This window comes from Tachysurus vachellii, chromosome 12 (genome assembly GCF_030014155.1).
Source record: "Tachysurus vachellii isolate PV-2020 chromosome 12, HZAU_Pvac_v1, whole genome shotgun sequence".
NCBI lineage: Eukaryota > Metazoa > Chordata > Actinopteri > Siluriformes > Bagridae > Tachysurus > Tachysurus vachellii.
Window position 1 is genome coordinate 20,450,874 of NC_083471.1, and position 17,373 is coordinate 20,468,246.

Genomic DNA, 17,373 nt, shown 5'->3' on the forward strand with positions numbered 1-17,373 from the left:
AAAAGTGATTAACACTAGGAATGTTAACCTTCGTCATCAAGCATCGAGAATTACTGAAAACTTGTGGTGCCCACAGGAACATCCTGGCTCTATAGTCACCCTTATCAAGACAGATAACTGTGAGCTTCCTAAACACCTGGTTCCACAAATTAGACAGCCTTATGAGCCCAAGGTCTAAGCTAATTACCTAATTCAAGAACTGCATTGACACAAATGCTTTGGCATACTTATTTTTCAAACACTTAGCCCCTAATGATATGTGTCCTAGGCCCAAAGTTAATCCTGTTATTTAGATTACAGACAGTCTAGTGAATGATGCAGTGTCCATTTAGGTACTCAGACAGTTAGCTTGAGTTTGAAGACAAATACCTCTGACTTAAGAGGAAATGTCCTGCTTATTTAAGATATCTAGAAGACAATGAGAATACAGCTACATATACAGCAGAGCCTCATTAGTACAGGCCCTGAATTAGCAAAACTTTCTGTTTAACACACATGTATAGCACCAGGCACCTTACAGTGTATATTGTACATGAAGAAGCCCATGGTGTTTGAGAGCTAAGCTTAAACAAGTGAGCTACTTCGGCTTGCTTTCTTTCCGGTCACACATATAGCTGCCACTTATCCAGATCGACTGCAGAGCCTCCACTGGCCAGACTCAATGACCAAAAAAAGGTTACTAAAAAAAGTCTGACTTGCAAAGGAAAATTTATGAATAGCTTTCAAATTACAGGGAGACTGAAAAAACTCTGGTTAGTGTCAGTACGCTGGTCATTACAATCTTTCAGTACTTAATAGCTACAGGTGGGACCTGTTAAGGAATGAGCTCTGTAGGAGTTAACCATTATTTTCACTGCACATAACTGATGTAGCATTAGCATGGATTTTAACCGCTTACTGTATGTTCAGCTACTGTCACAAAGACGGTTCCTAGTCCTTACTAGATGTCAGGGCATCTAACATAATGTGTGTCAGGGTGTGTGTGTGTGTGTTTGTACAGTCCACCAGCTATTTGCAGTCGTTATTTTATTGTACTCTTAGAGATCACTTTGAAGCAGGGTTTAAATTAATAGGATGTTACACATTTCATTATCACTTTTACAACTTGCTTATCTTAATATATACATTTTTCCCTGCCTCCATTGTAAAGAAATTATACAATTTCTGTAACATTCTGTGTTCAAGCCAGTGTAATACTTCATATGTGGTTTATAGTACCATTCTGTAGGCTGCATGTTATTCTGCGAGAATAATAACAGATTATAGTGTATCAATGAATCTTACTGTGTTAATACTGTAACACTACAGAGCTATATTGTAAAAATAGAGTACAACCTCATCATAATCATTAACAATATTGTACAATCAGATACTAGGAGCATTTTCCTGACAAAGGATAGCTTAGGTTATTTTAGCAGGTCAAATGCAACATGTTTAATTACAAAGTCAAAGCTAGGTAGTGCTAGCCTAGCTAGGTAGGTAAGGTACTACCCGGTCTTATAATTTAAATAGACAGTAGTTTCTTATTATATAAAGAGACTTTTTGAGTAAACAAACCAAACTTGACATTATTAATTAAGAGTAGGCCTTGAGCACAAACATTTTTTATTTCTAGATTACTAACTTAGGACTTGTAAATCCATATTCAAAAAATGTTTTTACATATTTTTGAGTTTGTCTACCTTTCCGTGGCTTAGTATCGACAGAACCTCTTATTTTTCACCTCTTTATCAGAGTTTGAACAGAACAGACTGGCATTTTTAAGTGTTGAGCTATCTTTTTATATCCATTTTCCTGATTTATAAAGTTCAACTACCTTATTACCCAGGTCCATTGGCAGTTCATCATTGTGCAGTATCCAGCCGAGTCACCTCATGAGCACTCATTCATTATTTATCTACAGACATTAATTACAATTACAATGAGTCGGAGGTGTGGAAACTTCCCTTTAATAGCCATTTAAACCTTTGTGTGTCAACCTTTGCCATTTAAACCTTTGTGAGATATGTAAACTTTTGATCAGGGTTCAAAAGGTGAGTTCAGTCATCATTAGGTTTTAAAATGTTTGAGCACAACTGTACATGCAGCCACTTCCAGATGTGTTGCATAAGGCTGGGGTATCACAGAGTTGCCCCGTGATTCTGTCCCCTGTCATTTATGAAAGTCATTGATGAAATTCATTAACCTAGCATTAAATGAGAAAGCTTTTAGTAAACAAATAATAAGATGTTTTAAGGCCAGGATTAATGATCAGGCTGCAAAAAGCCATTTAGGCTAATACATTAGCATAGGATTAGAGTAAGGATTTTTTTTCAAAAAATGAAATGTGTCAGTTCAAATAGCTAGAGTAATTGTTGATTTAAGGAGAGCCACTGAGGAAAAGCACAGTTTGAAAATAATAGTGTAAACTTTTGAATTAGATATTTACTAGAACACTCAGAGCTTTTATATGTTTTGGCAGGGTATCTTTTAACAAAACAGAACAGAATGTCTAATGTCCATAAAACTGCCTGTTATTTTTGGCTTAGTGCTAATATAAAATTAATTGTCTGTTTATTGCTGTGTCTTTATTAAAAATACATTTTGCCCCATTGTCATATATTTTATATATATATAATACATATATGTATACATACATATATGTACTGTATATATATATATATATATATATATATATATATATATATATATATATATATATATATATATATATATATATATCACTTCTTTCACATTCTTAAGCATAATCAGCACAAAATACACTTGGCCGAAACACTGGTTTCTGATATAAAATCATGTTTATATCATGTTAATATAACTGATATATTTTTTATGAACTCATAAAGTTGTACTTGTATCTTTATTACATTGTTGACTTAAAAATCCCACTTCACTCATCATGCCTGGTGAAACACGGATAATATTCATAGTTGTTTGTTGTTATAAGTCATTTTCACTCTGTAGGTTTTCTCGTGTAGAATGAAGCAGTGTTTTTAATTCTAAATATAGAGCAAACTTGTCTTTCTATTTAAGCCTATTGTATGCTTCAAAGGTCTAATCATATCCTCATTTCCTCGCTGTGTATATTTTTGTATGCTTAACCTTTAATTACAAAAGTAAGAATCAATCATTAACAAGTCTTTCATTTGTTAAATAGTTTTTGACCACTGAAATGATCAGCTGTATTTAGAATCCAATAAAATGTTACCACATTTGCAAGTGCTTATGTAAATGAACCCCACGCTAGCATCTTTGTTTCTATTCTTCCTTTTTTTAAGTTTGAAATTTGAAACTGTTTGAAATTATCGTTATTTTTTTATTCACTGTCTTCTTTGTTTCCTTCTGTTTAAATAAGTTATTGTCAGCCAAAACTTTAAAGGATACATTTAGGTTTTAAGCATCTTAAGACTGTAAGCATCAGCATCATTTCTGATTTCATTATAGTTTAACATGTATTTCATGATTGTTCATTATTGTGTGCTGAATTTTTATTTAGCTCGATGTTGGATACAGGGCTTGCTGACTATTGTGCAGTTCATAATTATAGTGCCAATTACACATGAACTTTAGTCGCATCAGATACGGCCTGATAGTGGAGCTAGAGGGTGGGAGTGACAGGAAGGAGGTTCTTTTGCCAGTCTGCTATCAGTTTGAGAAAAACAGATGTTGCAATCACAAGCTACTGTATTTTACTCTATATGAGTGATGCGCTAATTTATGTGGTTTTAGCATCCTGATGATTTGCCAATACCTTTTAAATCAATATTTTGCAAATCTCTAACTTTTTCTCTAAAACATTTTCTTTCAGTTTCATCATTGGTGAATGAATTTCTGCTTACTAGCTAGCTCTCCTATACACAACAGCTACCAACCAGGGAAGGTTAACATGTGCCTTCTGAGATGCTGAATCTTTTCCAGCTGCTGTCATGCTGCATTGCAAGGCAGCTAAACACAGTCTGATTAAAGTGATAGCTTTAACATTAATAAGCTCACAAATACACATGACTACCCAACGTCAATGCCACTGAGAGTAATGCCCCAGATCTGTTTTTCTCTCTTGGACTCCACATAATGGATGGATAAGGTTTCATCAGGATTTCACACTCACAATCTCCTGATGATGAAAATGAAAATGCTTTTCTGTCAAATCAAATTTGTTGCAACAACCTTTTGCCTGCTTTTGGTTTGGCTGATGCCAGAAAAAATCTGTGTGTATATTTGGCGTGGGGGGTATTTGAATGTTGTATACAAGGTTCAGATGTGGAACAGAAATTATGATTCAGACTATAATGCCAACTTCAAATCGATAAAGGAAGCAGGGGTGCAGCCTCTTGCCAAAATTTGTGTTTCTGCACATTATAGTTTTTTTTTATTCTTTGTTTAAGTCTAGAAAGTACATGAAACCTTATAAAACTTATATGGCTCCAGAATTTTGGACTGTATAGACTCATAACAAGAGTATTATACATTTAGTTCTTGTTTCACGTAGGAAATGTGTCTTTGTGTGGTTGCACACCAGCTGCAAATATTGACCATCAATTATCTTGTGCATACTTTATAATACAGTAGGTTAGCTAGTATAAACAATCATTACAACACATTTATAATCTGGTGGGGTTGGGGTGTGGTACATTTAGTGCTTAAATATGTCACTTATACTGGCACTTATCCATAAAGTAAGTGTGTGTTTGCAAAATTTACTGCAGTCAATCATGGCCCCTATCACTTCAGTACAAAAGGAGAAAGTACTTTGTTATGAGCGTTACCTTCGTTAGTTAACCATTTAACTTTCGCCGTTTTTTTAGTTATCCATCATAGCATTATTCAGTAACTGTTATGACTTTATATTATGTAAGTATTGTGAACCTAATAAAAAAGTAGTGAGTGAGGTATTTAAGCCTGGACCAGCCAGCAGGTCCTGGTTAAAGTTATCTTGTTTAAACACTATTGTTCAATACACAGTGGCATATCAGGAACTGGGCTGTACGTATGTACATATCTACACAATATGTACATTGTGTCACTACAAACGCAGATAACAGATTAGTCACTGGGCGCTGCTCTGCAAACCTACAATCTGCTTTGTAACTTACTATGTCACCCAGAGTGTATGTAAATAATTTATCCATTTATCCATAAAATCTAACAACCACAGTGTTAGTCGTATATTTATAAGTGTGTTGGTGCAAAAAGTGGAAGAAAGAGGTCAGAAAATGTAATGCTTGACATAAGAGTGTAGAATGTATGTTTTCTTTTAGGTCTCATAGTAGCTTTTTGATCAACTTGTTAAGATCACAATGATGTAAACATCCAAGGGTGGAAATTACTCTCCACCCAGTGCTTTGAAGACACGCATCCTCCCCTTTTCCTGTTTTTTTATATTTTTTTTTAACCAATGATTATAGCATGAGTCCTGCATATTTAAAAGATAAGTTAAAGATTCAGGGTGGCTTTTTTTTCATCAAATGGTGAGTATCTAAATAGTGGTATGGTATTTATCACAGATTAAGGGAAAAATAGTCTCATTTTTGCTTGGATTCAGGAAAGCTCTGACAACCTAAATGTATTTTTCAGTGCAAGGCTTTACATTTTATTGCATTTAAATAATCCATGTACATTAGTCTGTGATTATTGTAATTATATAGGACTAAAACGGTGGCATAGCTTGTAATAATCTTGGCTCCTAGGCAAATTTACTGTACCTGACCACTGGTCCATATGGTTACAAGCCCAGCATTCCCTAAAATGAATCTGTGTGGGCAGAAGAAAAGTATTCTTTAACTACAGTAAACAGTACAATTTTGAAAACTATGTCATCACAGTTGTGTGATTTACAGAAGAGAACATCAAAAATGGGGTTGAATCACAGCCATGAGTTTTTATGTGTATACTTAGGTGAGGTTAGGTATTGTTGGATTTCTTTATTTGTAAAGATGGCAATGAAGATGGTTGACTAAAAAGAAGACTTAAGAATAACTTAATAAGGTTTGTCTTTTGTGGTAGGAAAAAAAAACTTTCTTCACACACTTCTTTTGTATTTTCTGAGTGTAAAGGAAAGTATAGATATAAATGGTGGAATTAGATAATTCCCTTTAGTGTAATAGAAGGAAAAGCTGGTTAGACCTGTACCAAAAATGTGCGAAAGAGAATAATTGCTTCTCGAGGGTTTTTGTTTTTTGACTGGTGTTCTCAGAGAGATACAGCAGAAACACAACACCCTCCACCACCACCTCTACCACCTCACCCCCTATTGTGAATGCAACGTGCACCTGTGCGGCCTTCTTTTGACATCCTTTGTGACATTTTCACAAATCACACTTCTTTTGATCAAAGTGGCCATGAATTGTCTCTAGCAAAGATATTAGATCTCATGAGATAGACTTTGGTGTTTTTTTCCTGCACCTTGTCAGCATCTCTGAGAACAATGAGCCAACCACTGTTACGCAAGACGGGTGAAATGGCTGTGGAATCCATGCTGTGTAAACATACAAGGGTGCTTAAGATCTGCTCTCTCTCTCTCTCTCTCTCTCTCTCTCTCTCTCTTTCTCTCTCTTTCTTTTTTTCTCTCTCTGATGTGCTGGACCACCTGGCAGTGCTGGCTCTCAGTGTGAACCAATGAGCCTGTTCAAACTCAGCTCAGCTACAGATAAAAAGCAAAGCTAATTACACAGCAGCCTGAGTAGTCCTGGCTAATTCCACTGGTCCCTGAGCTAAAGCCTTTAGCTCAATTCCAAGCAAATGGACGAAGAATAGAACAGTCAGTAGGGCAGAAGAAAAGAGAATACTCTCCCCAAATTCCAGTGTTCACAGGGGCAGGAATGTTATCACACCACATTTGGGACTGTCCCTCCTAATTACAGGAGGCTTGGTCTGTTCAGGCCAGAGGCACTGTGTAATTATCATGATTGCAATGCATTAGGATATATTAGACTGCTTTTTTATCAGGACCTAGGCTTGCAAAGAATATATTTGAAAATCCATGCCATTCTAATGACCTTGAGACATTAGCCATAATATTTCAGTATTATAGTAATTATCCAACATATCAGGTTTTATTTTGTTTTACCTTGTTTTGTTAGTGGTTTGGCTATGATAATCATTTCACAGCTTTCACAGCTCATGTATATGTTCTGACAGCTTAAGTGTAAGAAGAAAATGTCAAGGCAATAGGAAATGGTGCAGACGATGCAGAAATTTCTACAATATCTCTTAGTCTGACTAAAATAAATTAAACGGCATTTGTTTATTACCATTGGTAGAAAACCTGTTCTTAGTTGCACAGCTCATTCTTTCTCTCTCTCTCTCACTCTCTCTCTCTCTCTCTCTCTGCATATGTGGTTGAGAATAATGAAAGGAATGTCAAAGGGAGTCACCCGATGTGCCGTCCAGCTGCAGCAAACCCCAAGCTTCACTTTTTAAGTTAGCGAGGCACCCATTCTTTGACTTTTTTTATTACTCCCAATGAATACCTATGTGCAACATTTATTTGCCCCTTACTCAATTTAAAACATCCCTCTTAAATAACAGGAAGGGAGTACACTGCAAAATAAAGTTGGATGTGGCAGACCTTTTATGTCTGACCAAGGAATTTGAGAAGGTTGATTTTCACATAAACCTTCCTCATTCATTCAGGCCGGTTGTTGTGGGTGGTTGTAACCATAGGATGTTATGTTTTAGTAGCAAGTGATTCACTTGTTGCCGGATATCGGTAATGCTGGATTTAACTGCGGTAAGAACATTTCAGCTCTTCATTTAAAAAAAAATTTTGCAATCACTCAACAGATGTTCCAAACTAAAAACAAAAAGGAAATCCTAAAGTGTCATTTTTAACTGCTAGCTTTATTTTATTAACAAAAATGAAACTGTCGTTTACTTAAACTTACAGTAGGTTGGATTTCCTGGCTGTAAATCAGCGAGCAAACTCAATGGTCCGAAACATCCTACTCAAAATCAAAGCAGGCAATAATGAATAAACGTAATGTGCCTTCACAGTTCTTCCCATCTTGATAAAATGCTCTTGACAAATCCCAGTGCTCAGGTGCAGCTCAAGTGCACCTGCAGAAGCAAGGATGTAGTTTGTGTAGGCTTTCAGCCTTCTGTTAATTTCTTAGATGGGAATAAAAAAGACTCAAACAAACAAAGAGAGCATTCTTTGAATTAATATTTGTGTGCACTGGTCTGTTAAAAGAGGATACAAGGAATGAAGCAGTTTTGCATCAAATTTACATCAATGATTAGTAATGCTATTACAGTGAGCTATTTTTTATGATTGAACACACACATTTAGGGAATATCTGGTTTAAATTCCTGGTTTAAAGTGCTGATGATTTCCCAGTGGACTTCACCTTTACACACTTGTGTTGATGAAGAGTTGAAGTTTTTTCAAGTTTTGATGTGGAGCAGTTCTGCATGTTTTATTCAGGCCTGGTTAACCTCAGCTTTGTTTTGCTTTGCATTATTCTCCTGTGCAGACAGTGAACACTTTGAATAATAACAATGTCATTTCCTTCTCTAACCCAGAAACCTTCATTACTTTGCACAAATGTCCAGGTTCACATCAGGAAGCCCAACTCAATTCCGGAAACTTGGGATGCCCAGTCAGAGCAGGGTGTGTAAAGTTAAACAATGTGGCCAGGAGAGCTTTTCAAGTTTTTGTGAACTGTAACACAAGTGGTGAAGAGACACAGTTGCGCACACCCTGCCTGGCGAACACAGAAGACATAAAGACACAGAATGTGTGGAAATCCCATCTCTCCTAACTGCTGCTTGATTAGTCTTCCTAGTGTAGTGTAAAAATCTACAGTGACTCAGAAGCATAAAAAGTTATGACTTGGAAAAAAGGTAAAATAGATGGTACTGCAATCCTTGTATGTCATTCTTTGGAAAAGTCAAAGCAGATTCACAAATTTGGAAGTCATTTTATCTCCCAAGAGCTGAGGTACTCTGCACATGTCTGAGCTAAACTTCAAATTTTCTTTCCCATAAGTAATTTGCAAGCCAAAAGTATGTGGAAGAAGAAAGTCATGTCTATGTTTGGTTGAATTAGTGTAGGAGATGGAGGCTTGACTGATTTGTGTTTTTGTCATTGGTGCCAAAGGTTTTGACCCTATAATTCTTGATATAATTCAGTAATATATGTTTTTCAAGGATTTCATATGTGTATTTCAAGACATTTTTATTTTCCTCTCAGCAGGAGCTATTTTGGTTTTCTGCTGGGAAAATATATCCTGCTTTTTCCACCTGACTCTCAAAATGAACATCTCTGATTTAGCATGACTTTTTTAGATAGGCAGTTTATTCGAATACGTTATTTGTTTTCATCACAAGCTCTACATGTTTCAGCCCATTTTCGCTGGTAAACTGGTGTTGCTTGGCCTGTACTTGCACACTGGAACATGATAGTCTTGTATAATTTATAATGCTAAGTATTAACTCACATTTTCCAACAAGGTTTTTAGCTCACTTGTGTTGCTTAGAAGAATGCGTCAGTGTATTGCATTAATCATTTTTGCACCTCGGATCAGTCTGCACATGCATCTTTAATATTTTAATGTTTTTAATTATCATTATTTTAACTTGACTTTGTGATGAATATACATTAATATAAGTAAGAAAACCTACTTTAATCTATAACTGTAGCTAATTCGCTTACTGTCTATTCTTCTCTATATTTGTCTCTGAGACAGATAATCAGGCTTACTCTGTTAGTTAGTTTTGATTATAAATCTCATGGCTAATGTAAGCATTAAAAGGTGAATTGTTTTCTTTAAATAATGTTTCTGATCACCCAAGTTTGTTAGAATCTAAGGGGTTTTCATTGTGATTTGGCAGGTCTATGCATCAGGTAAATGAAAAAAATTTACTAGTCTGGCAAAATTTTCTCATCCTCCTCCTTTTTTGTCTTCCTTCTCCTTGTCATGGGTTGAGAAAACAGCAGATGGCTTATTAGTTTGTCCATCCCACAGTGCACTCACCTCATGGGGCCTCACAAATCTCACCACTTCTTGCTCAGGGATAGTAATCAAATGGATGTGTAGCTATTTTCATTTGTTGTCAGCAATCACCAGCATGCATTCAAACTAGTTTTATTTACAGAGAACCCAGCAGTGAGTGCACTTAAGATGGAATACAATGTTGCGACAATCTTTTATGGTGCAGCAGATCTAAAGTGACTTCATTTCTTTCCATTATTTCCATATGGCAGAATGTGGAGCTGCTCTTTCCTTTGCTCCCAATGTGCTGTGGTTTTAAGATCTGTTAGCCACATACAGGTTTTTACAGGGCTGTCCTTATGCTTTCCTGATTGAGCTGTAAGGAAGAGACATTACCCAGAGCTGTCATGGAAGCAATCAAAAAAAAAAAAAAGGTTTGTGAAGGTCTAAATCTTAAACCTTAAAAAAATAAAACAAAAAACTAGAGAGCATTTCTGATTTTCAGTGCCTTTTAATTTGATATATGTGGGTTCACAAAACCACTTATTTTGTGGTTTGAGCTCTGCTGGCGACTTGCAAAAAAAAAAAAAAGAAAAAGGAAAACAAGCACCAAACACAGTCTGCTCTGAGCTGTATGCCAGGCTGATTGACCAACTCGTCTACAGCTACAGTTGTTCTCTCACATCTTACATTTGGTTATTAGACGTTTGGCGTTTGGACAAGGGTTAAGAAGACACCTGGCCTTGTTTTGTTTGCTTTCCTGCACAAACACCCAAGCCCCAGAGATGCACACGGATAAACAACACTTCTAATCCCCTGACTCCTCCCATTTATAGAAGAACATTTTCTGCTCTCCTCTTCTTTTTCTTGCATCTTTGGAACACATGCTGGGCTACTGGTGACCACATAGCACAGCACAGCACAGCCCCTGAAACTGCAGTTCTAAAATGAAAAATCCAACAATAATTCCACCACCTGTTTTTAATGTGATTTCTGTAGATAATAAGTTTTCTTTTGTTTGTGTACTCGCTCTCATTTTCTTTCTTTCATTGTTTTTTTTAAGTGGTTTTGATCACACAATGCAAAGAAGTACCTAAATTAAAGTAAATACATATTGAGACATATTACCCACCCAGCCGTGCAAGCAGCTTCTTGGTACAGCTTAAGTCTTTTTTTTTTTTTTTTTTTGCATGTTTATTTTTTACTTTGTGCCAAGACATCTGTCTTGGGACACACCCTATGATTATAAGTGAAAGGAAACAGCATCTTTTGATTACTTTCCTCCATTTTGCACACACATGCAGAGGACTGTCAAAGCCATTAAAATAAGATACAAAGCATTTGTCAGATTTGATTAATTTGATGCAGATTAAGAGAGCTGCAAGAAGACACTGGTAACAATTTACTGACAGATTAAAGAGCTAAAGCTATAGCACAAGTTTAAAATGCAAGCACCTGCAAAACTAAACATGGCTTTTGACTAATTATCACATGGAGTTTTACAGTCTTGCAAAAGTGTTAAAATGCAAACAGAAGAATTTATTGCACAAAAAGTACTACATCATGCTATTGCAACACTCCCATGGGCTGCATAAAACACTAAGGAAATTTACTGTAAGCAGAATGAAAATTATATAGTCCTCACTGTGCTAGCAATTACATTTAAGATCTTAGATATTAAGTGATGCATTTGTGTCCATTGTTGGTCCTACATTGCCTGACATCACTGTCAGCTTTAATTTAATTGTTTCACAGTGCTTTGTTTGGCAGTGTTTTAACAAGAATTGGCCAATTTTAATAGAGGAAACCTGTTCATTTGGGGTACTGTTATAATGCAGACTCTATAGAACCCAACGCTCAAATCTAACCTAAATTTATCCATTTACTGTTGTATTTGTTTTTTTGTTGTTATTGTGTTTTTTTTTTACTTTATAGAAAGCATTTATGTGTTCTCAGTTGATCATTATGCCAATCTAAATTGAAATTTCCCATTAAAGTTAGGTATCAGGTTGCATCCCAAGTGAGTGGAATTCTGTTCGAACCCAGCAGAAGCAGCACACCTCAGCACATCTGGTTTCCACTGCTGCATCTATTACACAAGTCCTACTGTGTGAAGTAACTTCCAAGTCAAATAAGCCCCCCCTTCCAAAAGGAACACCTAAAGAGGGACAAGGAGTAAGCCTGCCAAAAAAAGGACTAGGACCTCAAACATTCCTGTCATCCAGGCCATGTTTTCATTACCCCAACAAATTTACACAGTTGTTAGTGATGGCCTGGGATTCCTCCTAAAGCACAGCCCACCAATAATAAACATAGAGCAGCTGACACCCTCAGACACCTGCACAAGCCTTCTTGACACTGCGTGATTGTTCTTGTAGTGAGGTGGTGGGATAGAAGGGGATATACCAGGAAGCCTGAATGTTGCTGTGAAAGAACACTTCTGCTGTCTTGTGCCACCCTGATACTCACCTCAGAGATAAAATGAGTCCATGGAAAATCCCTCCCTAGCGAAAAGCACTTGTCCAATCCTGCGATAAAGCCATTCGGTCATTTTCCGTTGCCCCGCTCAGAGTTTCTGAGGGGTGGGTTTGTGGGGGTTTTCAATGCTTTGCCAAAGGAGCTGTGAACCTCCTTATCCAACAGAGTCCATAGTCACTGGATATATTTTAAGTACAGTGGTCCATTTGTAATCATATTCTATGCACATCATTATATTAAAAAAAAAGAAGGATGGACGCCATTCTGTCTGTGTTCTGTAAAAACATATCAGTCATTTATCATGAAGTATTTAATATTGATACTAACTCTACAACAAAATACTGATTTTGTACTAAAAAAATACTGATTACTGTGTTATTAGGGAGCAGTTATGGTCAAACACTCATCATGTTCTGCCCAATACAGTATGGGTCATCCATGTAAGCTGTCCATAAAATATTCACACTTTTCGACAGACAGTGTTTTCTCGGATTCATTTCATAGATACATTTATAGTAGGTACAACTTGAACAAAGTCAGTTTGGAATGAGCTTGATTCATTTGGTCTTATATGAAAGTTGCTTTCATACCTGACCATAGCCATGGGTTCCAATTTCTGCTTCACAACTCGCTGAGCCTTTTAGATAAATCTATTATACAAAGCATTAGACATGTAAGTGACTACAATCCCACGAACAAGGGATTCTTTCTATGTAGACTTTATACTAGCAGCTTCAGTTCAGTTAACCCAAACCACTGATAAGGTTTGAAGGAAAGTAGGAATAAGTAGAAAAAATAGGAATAAAAATATTAATAATATATGGGTATTTTTTTTTTATTTTACAAAGAATTAACATACAGCTCAAGTGGTATACATTATGTCTAGAATTGTTTAAATGAAAACCTTGTGATAATGAAAACCTTGTGATAATGTTTTTCCCCAGAATTGATCCCAGATATAGACTTATTCTGTATTTAGGCCAAACAGCCTTAGATTTGGTGACTTCTTTTTGGAAAATCTTGGTTTTACTATAGTTAATACTAAAAATCTCTTCAAGTCCTTCTGAAGGGAGAACACCTGTTCTCCAAAACTACATGATGGGACCAGGCAGTTGCTTTGAGCCACGCTTTTGTTTTATTACTTTGACTCATGAGTTATGAGGGTGAAGGTAGCTGTGGGCCGAAGGGTTTTGATTCCCTTTTCTGAAATCGAAAGACGATCCACTTGCCTTGTTCTTCCCACTGTATTTATTATCCCCCGTCTGATGATTTCTTTTCAAGGGAGTGCAGAAGCCACAGATAAGGTAGATTGCCCGGCCTCTGGGCAGCTGTGAACCTGATAGCATCTGTTTAAAGTATATAAAGAGGAACTCGTTTCTTTTTTTTTAAGTCTGCGGTACCAGTTATCTCACTTTTATCCCACACATGTAAGGGAATCCACAGATGGCCAGAGTTCAGACAGAAATACAAATGTGATATCAGTGACACGAGTGTTGTTAGGTGAAGGGGAACCTTCACAGTAGAAGTGTAACCCTCTCATACAGAGGTAAACACACAAGCCAAAACAAAGCTCCTATTCACAGCTTATGTTATTGGAAGTCATTCTTTCATCATTATCATCTAGACAAAATAACCACTGAATGTTTTTAAACTGCTGTATGCATTTTGTCTGGATGATACCCTCTATTTTAAAAGGATTATCTTTTATATCAGATCTGCTCAAATTTTTGCTGTTTCATCCTTTGCCATCATCTGCTTCAGAACGTTTATACTAACTCTGAACCAAGTCCTACTTTATTCTTTTTAAAATAATTTATTAAGTATTGATTGTTGCAAGCAGTGTAATTCTGTACAATATTATTCAAACGTGTTTTTTTTGTTTGCAGTCCATAATTTTCATAAGGGCCCACAATGCCAGTGGACAGGAAATATCTGGCTATATAGACTATTCCCACAGACTCCAATGTGAAGACTTTGAACCATATTTCTGTGGGAGAATAAGGCTTTTGCCACGGCCAACTGACTTAAGGTAAGCCTACTTGTATTGTATCTTGATCAAATTAGCCATCAGTAGCTACTGTTTATTAGTAATGTGTCTTAGAGTTTATGGTTAAACCTTTAAATGTATAACCTAAGAAAGATCAACACTTACTGTAGAAACTACACAGGAATTGTAGGAATGGACTTTTGATGAGAGGTTGTGTCTTTAAAAAGAAAATCTTATTGACTATACAATGAATGAAGTATTATTTCAATTTGTAGACTATTAGAAATTCAGAGCTGACTTTATCAAAGAACAGGATGTGCATATCTGAGGAAGTGAAGGGACAAATCTGTCAGGTGGTTATTCTTTCAGTATTTAAAACGAGCTATAACAAGCTATAACGTGTCCAAAATTAAAGATAACGTTATATTTTATATTGTACAGTAACTCAACAACTGAAATCACACCATGTTACAGAGAAACCAAAAAGCCTCTGCTTTGAAGACGGTCACAAAACTGTTTTTACAATTATGCAAATTACTGGAACTGGAAACTCCTTTCATAAAGGTTTCATCAACCTCCTTACAGAAAGATTCGCCATATTAATCAATATGCTTTCCTTAGTTAAATAATGTTTTTAATTCTACTTATCTTAGATTACGTATAGACTACTGCAATGCTCTTCTTACAGGTATTCCCTCCAAATCGTTGAATAAGCTTCAACTGGTTCAGAATTCTGCAGCTCGTGTTCTCTCTAGAACACCTTATACTGATCACATTTCTCCGGTTCTCCAGCAATTGCATTGGCTTCCAGTAAAATATAGAATTCAGTTTAAAATCCTGCTACTCACTTATAAGGCACTTCATAATCTTGCACCACAATACCTTACTCAAATTCTCCAGGTTTACACTCCTTCACGTGGACTCAGATCTTCATCTTCAATTTCTCTTGGATCTCTTCAGTACCTCGGATTCAGCTTACTACTATGGGTGCCAGATCTTTTAGTTATGTTTCCCCCCACCTATGGAATTCTCTTCCCCTCGATGTTCGCAATAGCGAGTGCTTGCTGACTTTTAAAACGCATCTTAAGACTTATCTTTTTATACAGGCTTTCTTATAACATGTTTTATTGAGACTTAAATGCACTTTATACGTATATGCTGTTTGTTTATGTGTTTTGTCTTATGCAGTGACCTGTATATTGCTTGCAAGGTGACCTTGGGTGTTCTGAAAGGCGCCATGAAATAAAATGCATTATTATTATTATTATTATTATTATTATTATTATTATTATTATTATTATTATTATTATTATTATTATTAGATTTTTGGAGTGTTTAGTCCAAAAATTCCCTGCAAAATAATTTCTGATACATTCAAGAATTAAAGGTAACATACATTATAGTTGAGTGGTTGCATTTAGCCACTACCTTCTACCTCTTCTACTTTCATTTCATATTCGTAATGATTCAAACTAAAATACACGATCCAAAAAACATCTATTCCAAGATATATTGTCTATGTCAGACTTTTAGAATACGTGTCCATCAGCACAGACTTCCAGCACATATTTCAAATAAACATATTAAACACTTTCAGAAGTCAGAAGTGAGTCATCAAAATGTGTTGGGCATTAAAAAGTAATGTTCTTCGTTCGATGCAATTGTTCACTGCCAAGGAATTTTTAAATGCAGTCAGTGATTCATTTGAACTATTCCATATTAGACATGTGACTAGCCAGTGGCAAAACTTAACAAATTCAGATATTTAGCAATCCAATGAAAATTGGTTAATTGTTTGTATGTGTGAGAGAGAAAGGGGACATGTGTTTTGTGTGCATATATTGGAAACAAACATCTTTAGATCTTTACATAAGATTTTTTTACATAAGATACATAAGATTTTTATCTATCTATCTATCTATCTATCTATCTATCTATCTATCTATCTATCTATCTATCTGTCTATCTGTCTATCTATCTATCTATCTATCTATCTATCTATCTATCTATCTGTCTGTCTATCTGTCTGTCTGTCTGTCTGTCTGTCTGTCTGTCTGTCTGTCTGTCTATCTATCTATCTGTCTGTCTAACAAAAGAAAATGACAAGATGAATGCTAGTTGCAGACTTGGAGAATGATGCAAGCTTTCTGACACCTGCTAGTCTATACCTCTCTAAAAACATTTTTAATTTAAATTAATATGTTATTATTTAATAGTTTTTATGGTTTAGATTTTAGAACTCTACACTACATGCTCTTCTAAATTAAAGATAAATATTTTGCACTTGGAATAGGATTTCACTTCTGTAAAATACTCTATGTGGTGTGTATTCTGTGATGTTTACACCTGAACTACTTCAGAATTTACACACGCTCGAGAACACTACCAATGCTAAAGAGTGTAAGCAAAGGAATTAAGTGCAGTATAAGACAAGGCTGGAAAACCCAATGACTACCCCCATCTCTCTCTCTCTCTCTCTCTCTCTCTCTCTCTCTCTCTCTCTCTCTCTCTCTCTCTCTCTCTCTCTCTCTCTCCATCCCACGAGAAAAATAACAGCCAGTGTTTGCGGTTGCTGGTAACATAGAGCAGATGAGTTCTTCCCGTACAGATGCACAACTCCACACCACAAGTTGGACTCCGTCCCCCACATCATAAAAAATAGAGTTGAAAATAAATTTTTAAAAAAAGTGGCCACCAGCTGAAGACATTTTCAGACCATTGTATGTGCAAGGAAGATGTGTTTTTAAAGAGACCGAAAAAGAGCCAGTGTATGAAACATCCACCTGATTATCTGTCATGGTTATGATCGGATATAATGTTCATGACAGGCTATAAAGACAGCTTATCATGCTCCAATCCTGAATACATGCTTTATTTGAAAAAAAAATAATAATAATAAAATATATATAATAAAAAATATTATAAAATATATAAATATAATATATATATATATATATATATATATATATATATATA

General features: G+C 35.8%; 1 protein-coding gene across 1 annotated transcript in view; it reads left to right on the plus strand.

Moving 5' to 3' along the window:
- cfap299 (cilia and flagella associated protein 299) overlaps positions 1 to 17,373 on the plus strand; it is a 53,471-nt gene that overhangs the window by 31,184 nt on the left and 4,914 nt on the right. The window contains exon 4 of the mRNA XM_060883511.1: positions 14,297 to 14,439. Within this exon, the coding sequence (XP_060739494.1) occupies positions 14,297 to 14,439 (143 nt within the window). The remainder of the gene's footprint in view (positions 1 to 14,296; positions 14,440 to 17,373) is intronic.